General features: G+C 34.3%; 1 protein-coding gene across 1 annotated transcript; it reads right to left on the bottom strand.

Annotated features, from left to right (window-relative positions):
• Positions 1-4,216: 4,216 nt before the first annotated feature.
• On the bottom strand, positions 4,217-6,303 carry LOC111900464 (chitinase CLP). Its single transcript, XM_023896352.3, has one exon. It carries the CDS (start codon positions 5,723-5,725, stop codon positions 4,430-4,432), a length of 1,296 nt encoding a protein of 431 aa, XP_023752120.1. The 5' UTR covers positions 5,726-6,303; the 3' UTR covers positions 4,217-4,429.
• Positions 6,304-10,408: the final 4,105 nt, after the last annotated feature.

Below are 10,408 nucleotides of genomic sequence, written 5' to 3'. Positions count from 1 at the left end.
CGTAGAAAAAGTAACAATAAAAATTGAATTATTGTGGCTTTAATATAATTTTGGCCATGTTTTATAGGTTTTCAATGTCTCTAAAAATATACAATGGTTACTTTACATCATTTTTTAACGTGTGGCTAAATGGTTAACAATAGTCATAATATACAAGAATTATAAGACTACAATTGATTTAAAATGATGTTTATTCTAATGTTTTTGTGACTAAGTTAAACAGTAACAACATGAAAAACAATTTATGTGGCAAATAAATACCATAATTGATTGTTGTTGAGACTAATTACTAGCAAATCGTCACTTACATCATTAATTATATGTGTCCATTTACCGAACATGGTCATGTTCACCATAATTATATGTGTCAAAAATATACCCAATAGTCTTAATACGATACTGAATAGTCCTTAATTTTAACAAAATGTGTTTCTTTATAATACTTATGATTGTGTATCACTTAATTGTGTGTCTCTATACGATAGGTTATAGTCACAAAAATTGATTGTTTTTTGTGACTAATAATTAGCAATTTGCCACTGATGGAAGTAATTACATGTGGCCATTTAGCAAACACGGCCACACTCACCGTAAGTACATGTTAACAAAAGATACACAATAGTCTTAATAAAATTTAAATTGTGTGACAATATAAAAGAAAACAACTACACTAAAACATCATGAATGTCGCAAGTTGGTGATATACAGTGACCACATGTACTATATAAATGTGACTACTGACGGTTTAACGCTACAATATTGAATATTTAAGGAACAAGATTCCGTACACATTTGCCACACTTTTATAATACGGCCACATGTTTTCATATCATACGGACACTACATTTTAAAGTGACCATAAGACCCATACGATAGTGTCACCTTCTGTTACACTTTCAGTGAAAACATAAAATGTCACTATACGCATATGCTCAAACTTTTTTGGTGTGACTGTAAATCATTTTTCTTGTAGTCAAGCTAGTGGGAGCATAAGTGTTATGCTAAAAAGGATATAATTACCATGTTAGTGGGAGCATGATTATTATATTAAATATTACAAGTAAGCAATGTTAATTATAGAAAACAAAAGTTTCAATTTGCAAGTTGCAAAGTTTGAAAAGTTGCTTTCCTATAATTAAGGGAGAGGAAATTATACTTCATTATCCAATTCTAAAAGCTTAGATTGAGATTTTAATCAGATTTATTCAAAAATATATATGAATGTTATGTTGGAATGGTTCAACATAAGGATATTCCATATATGGATATGTAACTGTTTTCTCAAAATTTGATTATGATTACGACATCCCTTTTCATCATTCGGATTTTGAGAACATGGCAAATAGAAACATTATAACAAAAGACTGGTCTAGAATCATGTGCTTATGTAAGACATCATAAATCATGTCCCATATGCTTCGGAAATATGATCGATTATATGTTCTATAATATTCATCCGTTCTGAATTTTCCAAATGCCTAGGGCATTAAGAGGGAAAAAGGACCAGAACTGTATATGACTAAAATAATTAAGCAATTGTCGACGACAATCTGGGGTTTACCAAAGATTGGTTGCTCATGGACAGTTGGAAGTATAGTGTTAATTTGGAAGGACCACATTGACATATTCTGAAAAAGAGGCAACTCTTGTTCAGAAGTGATAGTCAAAATGGGAATATGGAAATATTTCCATATTAGGAAGTTATTTTTTAAATCTGTCTAAGATTAGAAAACTTAATGCAAAAAGGATGTTCAAAGGAATGTACTTTCAATTTGAGACTTCGGTTCCATGGAATAGCTCTCCATTGGAAGTTTGGAACACTTTGTAATATCTGTTGCCAAGTCTTTGTGTCTTTTGGGCATAGTCATTACAAGGGGATCATTGCATATAAGTTTAGAATCTAACAGATTATAGTAAATGAAAAGAATTTGGTATTCTTCCATTTACAATAAGGATTTGGAATTGTGAAATAAGCATCATTGAAATGTTGTGAATTGATCTATTTCACAAAGAAATGACCATAAGTAAACATAGTGTGCATGCTTGGGGTATGACATAACTATTGTTTTAATTCAAGTATTAAGTTGATTATTCGAAACATTATACAATGAATAATGTGTAATAAATATGATGATTAAATAAAATGTGTTTTCTTTACACTCAAAAGTTTTTAGGCCATATAGGATTAGTATTATTCTTGTGTTTCATTTGCATGTTTTGACTTCCCTAATAACTAGGTTATTCAAACCGTCCACAGTCGATCATACTTTGGAAGTAGGTATTGAGGCAAGACTGTCATGAATGGGTATGTAGGTTGTCTAAAGGCGTTTAGACATAGCACAAGTTTGCTTGCAGTTTTCATGAGTACTCCTGGAATAAGATTCGAGTAACTTCATGGATGTTATCACGAGTGATCATGAGACGATAATATCTTATATTCTTGAAACTAAGAGATATGAGTTGCACTTTACAAGTCGGTTGCACATTTTTGATCTGAAAATGCACCAGTAACTTGGTGTTATAAAACGCATCATTGTGTGTGATTTGATGAGTAAATAGGGAAAGCATATGAGTCAAAGTTTATCCATTCCTTTTACCCTTAGATGGATAAAAGCGATATATATGGGCCCCCGATGATTTAGTGATGAAAACCCTAAGTGCTCGGCCGAGCCTGGACTAATTAGATTTATTCAATTAGTCGGTCGTCATAAATAGGAAATCGGGAAACAACAGATGGACAGAAAGAATGATTTTAATCCACGTCTCAGTCCATATGTTATCATGTAGAATGGAGGAATATATGATCTCTTATCTAATGAACGCGTCATTGACTAGGTTAGAGTTCGACAGCGGCTTTTAAGAGCTACGATTGCTAGTCGGAATTTTTGAGTCGTACTTGTAATAATAGTTATTAGACTTATCCAAGTGGGAGACTATTGGATTAGGTGTCTAAGCCCATAACTATAATTGGTATGTACTTGACCCGAGAGTAGGATGGTCCATTTAGGTTGCATATCATCAGGACAATTTATTAGGATAGATTTTTGAGAAGAGGTTATTTATGATTTATTAATATATTATAAGTTATAATATATTAATATGAAATCATACGATTTAATTAGTATTGATCAAGAATTAGTTTGAAATTAATTTAGTGATCAAAAGAGACTAATTAAATCTATGAGGACTAATTATGGTAATTAGTGAAACATATGTATTAGGCTATTGATCCATGTTGGATTAAGAGTTGGCCCACATGAACCATGGATCATAAACCCATGGGTATGGATTAGGGTTAACTCATGACCTTTGGAATCCCACATATAAATATGTTACTCCATAGCTAAAATGATGACTTATGTTCTTGGAGTTCATATGGACGGTTTTTATGTGGCTAGAATTCTCTCTCAAAATGTCATCCTTTGTCCATGGTGTGTTGTGATTCCATTTGAGGCATTCATACTATTGGTGCTAAGTTCTTAAAGGCCAAATACTATAATTTCTACAAGCTACACAAATAGGTAAACACCTAACTAGTATTTTATGTTATTTATATCATTTTTATACTAGTTGTAGGCTTAAAGCTTTGGAAACAATATTGCATGTATATTTAGAGAAAACATAGATCCAAAGCTTTTAGGGTTGTATGTGCAACATAGGATGTTGTAGTATACTAAACCCAATAGGACTTCGGTCTGATGTCGGGGTTTGCCCGATGCAGATTATATGTTTCCGTACTTCGTTCCGATGTCGAGGCGGTCCCGAGAAGAGTATATGTGTGCTTGATGTCTTTGTGATTAATGCATGTTATGTGTTATGTGTTATGGGTCAAGCCTGATGCATGTTAGTTATATGTTATATGTTATGTTATGTGTATATGATATATGATGTGTATGTGTCGAGGTATGCCGGATGTCGGGGTGAGCCTGATGCAAGACGTGGTCTGATGCCGGGGTGAGACCGATGCCGGACAGGAATCCGATGTCGGGTAAGCCGATGTCGGGTTCGTCCCGATCCAGCTAGGCGGTGTCACATAGTTGTATTATTTGTTGTATGATATATGTGTATGGTATGTGGTAGTTTGGAGAGCTCAATAAGTTTCGTGCTTACAGTTTTCAGTTTGATTTCACGTACTTCAGCTAGCAAAGGGAAGGGTTTGGGGTGATCGCATGACACACATCACAGTTTCAGCCTGGAATGTTTACTTGATATCTGATACATTACTTGATACATTGACAGATTTTTATGTTATACACAAAGGGGAAAATTTTCAAGATTATTTGTTTATTGATAGCACATACATTGAAATAGATTAGTTGACCAATTTCAACTATACTTGAAGACAATGAACATTAATTTTTTTATCGGGAATGAACATTAATTTTTTTATCGGGCACCAACTGACATATAACATGCATATTCCCACTACTTAATTAGTGAGCGTAAAGTTGAAGTTAGCACAAGTAGTCTTCTTACGCAACAACGAAGAACTGAACCCGAAACTTGAATTCTCTAAATCAAATACCAGAAAATTGTCTTCAAATTGAAACGTCCCGATCACAATTGCAGGTTCACTTGTTGCACCACCATCAACAAACCCCAGACACGCAACGTCTGTCGTCACTTGCTTAATGGAGTTAGCAGTCGATATGCTCCATTTCTTCCCATCCTGAAGATTAAACTCAATATCTGGAACTCTTAAACCATTAACGGAGGCATTGAAACAAAGACCAAATGGTGCGACAGGATTTGCAGGAGGGATTCTTTTTGTAACCAATGAAAACCTCCGAACCACCCACTTATAAATGTCAGTCCGAAGAGTGGTGTAAGGATCGATTGTGCTAAGCTTGGTGGTGGCATTCCCGGGAATATCAATGAATCGTGTTTTAATTACGATGGAATTGAGACCAATGAAGTACCCAAAAGAATCGGGATGGTTGATTAACGGGGTATAAGAAAGAAAACTCCTTATGTCAACATTCGATTGGGGAAGAAGGTAATAAGAACTATTTCCATAAAAGAAAACACCAGGAGAGGATAACGTGCTGGGTAAACACAAAGCCATTATTCTTTGAAGGGGTTCATTTAAATATGCTGGAAATGCATAAGGAGAGGAGGAAAGCGCCATGACACCACTAACATTCACAGGGAATGATTGAAATGAAGAAGAAGGAGCACATGCAGCATTAGGGTAAACACCATATAAACCAGTAAAAACATTTTTACCATTGCTGGTGTTCACCGTGAATTCGTCATAATCCAGAAGAGCGTTGTCACATGATCCAGTAATAGGATTGACAACGTTGACTGGGCATGTGCAGTAACCCCATCCAGGTAACGTTGAGCCATTGTTTACTGGAGGGCAGGAGGGATTCTTGTATGAGTAAGTGGTTCGCACATCTGTGCATTGATATTCTTCGCATGAGACTGGATAGGTACAGAGTGTGTTGGCAGGACAACTACCAGCAAACGTGTTCCATACCAAAATACAGTCGTGCCATATGAAAGGAGCATCGAGGTCTATAAGGAAGTTTGCATGCAAGAATTGCATGTTTACGTATGTTGTCATGATCTGAACACTATAGAGAGGCTTGGCAGCATCTGTATGTTTATATACAGGAACAACTACCGAAGAATAAGGTGGCACAAATTGTGCTATGGCTTCATGCTGAAGAGAGATGAAGGCTAAAGCAGCGATAGCGACTAGTTGTGTAAGCAAAAGCATTTTTGAACGTTTGTGTACTCTGTACTGTAATTTCGAAAAGGCATCTGGCAGATTTATATATGTGTAGGTGAAGGGTTATGTAGGAGAAGAAAGAAAGTCAATGGTGTATGAAATCAAAAGCGAATAAAAGAAGCAAGAATCATCTACTCATCCTTTAAAACATGTCTAACATTGATTATCTTGTGTACTTGTTACGTTAATGGAACATGGTGAGATATTTAAAATAGGGTTAATTGCATAAGCAAGTAATCAAGTTTAAATCTTCAATATACAAAACTTAAAAAGTACAAAGGCTAGTGGGTGTTGTGCGATACTAATTGCCACAAAGGCTAATGGTTGTGGTGTGACTAATCGTCATGTTGTATTTACTGGTCGTCATGTCATATTTACTACACTTTAGCTAAAACTTGTTATTAGAATGGTTTCGCATAGTTGTCATGTTATTTTTTTTAATTAATATAGAAACTAAATATTTCAAATATATTATTTTTTTAAAAAAACTTAAATTTCATTAAAACATAAAATAAAAATACAACACACCAAGAAAAAAAAACGTAGAAATTCAAATTACAAACCTAAAAATATAAAAAAAAAAAAAAAAAAACGAAACCATGAATATTAAAAAAGCGAAAGCTAGATATTATATTTTTTTCCAAGCTTCTCTTTGGTTATTATTATTATTTCCCGTTCGTGTTTGGATAGCTTATTTGTGAGTCTCGTTAAGATGGACATGGCACGAGTTTTTTCTTTCTCTTATGCAACTTCCAAGTATCGCTCCAAAGACAATTTCAAATTATCTATTTTTGTTGTTAGTTGATCGATGTTGCTAGAAGAAGTTGTCGTAGCTTTACCCTTTTGCTTGGCTGAGTCTTTTCTTATCGGACGAGTGGCTCTTGGAACATCAATAGACTCCTCTTCATTGAGGTCAATCGCGACATGCGCATCAGACGATTGATTATGTATCATTTCAGATATTTTGGTTTTTTGAAGAACCACCCATAAAATTTTCAGAAGAGCCGACATCTAGCTTTTTTTTTTTTTTTTTTTTTTGACAATTTTACAATGTTCCAAACATATAGAAATTTGAATGGCACCCCTTTTTTATTTCGGTATATGTCATGAGTTTTTGAAGAATGGTTTCGCCGTTTGCACCACTTTGTCATTGCCGTTTCATATTCGAAAACACATCGTTAAACTCCGTCACCAATTCAAATAAATTTGGTCTTTTTTCGGTAATCACCGAGATTCATCTCGTTGAGAAAATGTCGTGTGATTTTCCGGAAGAAAGTTGGATAATCTTGGTTGTTTCCGACTGCCGGATCTTCGGAAACATCACCCAAGCACGAGCTAATGCTATTTCTTCGGTTGGTGTTTATTGCTTTGGAACCGCACTTCCACTTTTTTGGGTTGTGGGCGATTCTCTTCCGGCTCCAATTATGTTTCAGGGACGTATTCGGTTTTCGCTTGACTTGGAAATTGAGTTTAGGTTTTCAAATTGATTGGCGAGTCGAGAAGATCATCACATACATTGAAGTCATTGTCTATTTAGGATGAGAAATTAATTTGTGGTTGGTTTTGAAATTGGAGTTGCCTTTGAAATTTTGGTTGATTTTGGAATTGAGTTTGGTTTTGGTATTGTACTTGACCTTGAAATAGGTAGTAAACTCCACCAAAGTGTAAATTAGATGGAGAATAAATATGTCGATCACGTTGATTATGAACAAAGTTTGGAGAAGAAAGTGAGATGTTTAGGATTTGGGTGTTTTTTTTATTTTTTTATTTTTTTGAGGTTTTGGGTTGGAAAGAGAATCCATTTTTTGGCAAAATATGATGTGTTTCGGTGAAAAAAAATGATAAATGGTTTAAAATAGAGAAAATAGTTGGCTTTATATAAGGTAAAAATTGGGTTTTTTTGAAAATTTAAAATAAATAAATAAAATAAAATAAAACAGTAAGAAAAGAGAGGTAACCGGCTAATTTTTTAAACCCACATTTTCTCTCTCCTCAGTAAGCTTTAGCCGTGTTGCCGAGTTGAGCTCGGCTTGCCGAGGGTTTGGCACAGTGTTTTTGCCGACCTGGCTGAGGTCAATGCCGAGACCACAACGACGAGTTAAGAGAACAATTGTAAATTTTTATAATTTTAGTAATTGATAATATAGTTTGTGTTTATTTGATATTTAGAAATCTTGAAGTTTTTTAGAGGCTTTTTTTTTTAATGGGAATGTCTCCATTTTGTTTGCAAAAGTGACAAAACTGGGGCTGCCACCGAACTTCTTTCGATTGAGTTGAATTTACATAAATGGTCTTTATATATTTACAATCAATAGCCACATGATATGTATCATATTAAAGATTTTTATTTTTTATTTTTGTTTTAAACTTTCAAAAAATATATACATAAAATAATTTATTATATATAGATTATTATAATTTATATATACCGATTTGGTATATTCATTATAACATTCAACTTATTATTGTGAGATTTAAATGAATATTAATATCAAATGTTATTAATATTAAGTAAATAATAACTAAGCATACAAATATTATTAGAGATGAAAGATAAAGGTCTCTAAAAGCAATTTCAAAATTAATTATAAAAACCAAGACACTGTTCATTTGTAAGCTCTTAAAAAGTTTATAATGAATTATCATATAGTTGTTGTTAAATGAATATAGGAAAAAACTACAATAAAATCCTTACATCTTATCCTTATAATCGATTTAGTTTTTTTATTCAATTAACTCCCAAAAACCAGTAATCGTATTCAACTTAACCTTTTTACTCGGTCAACAGGTATCCAACTTTCAAAAATTATATTTTTGACGCAGATTTCAAAATTTATTACAAATTTGATCCAAAATTTACACTTTTGGCCTATATTTCAAAATTTATTACAAATTTGGTCCTAAATTTACTTTTTTCACCCAAATTTAGAATTTTCTTATGAATTCATCCTAACTTTAGTTTTTTTTTTTTACAGATTTTTTTCTCAAAATTTTGTTTTAAATATGTTTTTTTTATTAATAAAATCATTATACAAAAAAAAAAAGCATATTTTCACAAAAAAAATCTTATATTTTCTTTAAAACTTTTTGTATACGGAAGTGATATCTGATTATCAACTTTTGTAACATCCTGACTCCCAAGTATAATTTAAAGCTTTTATATTCATATTTTTGGACCTACTCGACTAGTTGGCTGCCCCAACTCGTCGTGTAGAAACTGATCAAGCCGTGTGGATTATGAAGCCTACTCGACGAGTTGGCTGCCCCAACTCGTCGTGTAGAAACTGATCAAGCCGTGTGGATTATGAAGCCTACTTGACGAGTTGGAGGACCCAACTCGACGAGTTAAGGTTGTGCATGAAAACCCTAATTTTTAGGGTTTGCACCCTATTTAAAGGACTTTAAGTCCTCCCTCCAGCCATCCTTACCTCATTATCATCCAGAAACAAAACATAATCGAGCTAACCTCCTATTTGAGTGTATGTAAGGCTAAAGAGTGTGTGTTTGGTGCATTTCTTGAAGAGACTTGAAGATTGAGAAGCTTGGAACGAGAAAGAGCTTGTAGATCCAGCATCTACTTCGTTTTGGCATTCATTTGAAGGTAAAAAGTCTTTACCTTTGCTTTCCATTTTTTAGGTCTCCTCTTATGTAAGTATATGGTCACTTTTGGTGCAAAATGGAATCATTCTCGTGTTTGAGCTTGTCATGAGGACATGGTCTCAGTTCTAGACTCCTTTAGGCCCCATGGACAAAAAGTTGTCGACTTTATCTAGTATTGGCCCTTCTTTATGCTCTAAACCTGTTCCTAAGCTTAGTTGTGGGTGTTTTAGCCTCTTGAGGCCTTGCATGCACGTAAAGTTGGCAACTTTACGTGGTAACTACACCCGAGGAGACTAGATCTATAGTTTGGAGCCTTGTGTTCGCTTAAAAGGGTCTGAATGAGAAAAGGATTGAAAGAACTCAACGAGTTGCTTAGCCAACTCGACGAGTTGGATAAGGGTTTTCCCGCTTTATGGAATTTGAGTGAACTCGGCGAGTTGTTGAGATAAATCGACGAGTTGGTTAAGGTTTTCTTGATTTCTGGACACAACATAGATTTGATGAGTTGTTAGGCAACTCGGCGATTTGACTTGAGTTTTCACGATGTCTGAGTTCTGAAGGAAGTCGATGAGTCAGTAAGCTGCACTCGAAGCGTTGGGTCAAAATGGAATGTGGACCTTGACCGTTGATCTTGACTAACCAAGGTTAACAAAGTTTGACTTCTGAGGGTATTTTGGTAATTTGGGTATTGATGGAATTGGTTCTATGGTGGTTATAGGTGTTTGAGTTTGGAGCTAAGAGTTGGACTTTGATCTTCTTGATTTAGCACTACTTATGAGGTAAGTTGTCCTCACTATACTAACAGGGTCAAAGGCACTAATGTCGGCCCTTGGATTGTTATCCTGGTTATCGCATGATATTATGCTTATTGATCTGTTAGATTTGTATCCTATATATAGGATGATGCTACGTTTAGTGACCTGTTAGGTCGGTATCCTGGTTTATAGGATGATGTTATGTTTAGTAACCTGTTAGGCTGGTATCCTGGTATATAGGATAATGTTATGATTAGTGATCTATTAGATCAGTCTGACTGTTTGTACATACTAGCATTTGTTATCTATGTGTTGA

This window comes from Lactuca sativa, chromosome 5 (assembly GCF_002870075.4).
Source record: "Lactuca sativa cultivar Salinas chromosome 5, Lsat_Salinas_v11, whole genome shotgun sequence".
In the NCBI taxonomy this organism is placed as follows: Eukaryota; Viridiplantae; Streptophyta; class Magnoliopsida; order Asterales; family Asteraceae; genus Lactuca; species Lactuca sativa.
Note: the sequence above shows the minus strand (reverse complement) of the source record. Positions and strands in the feature narration are given on the sequence as shown.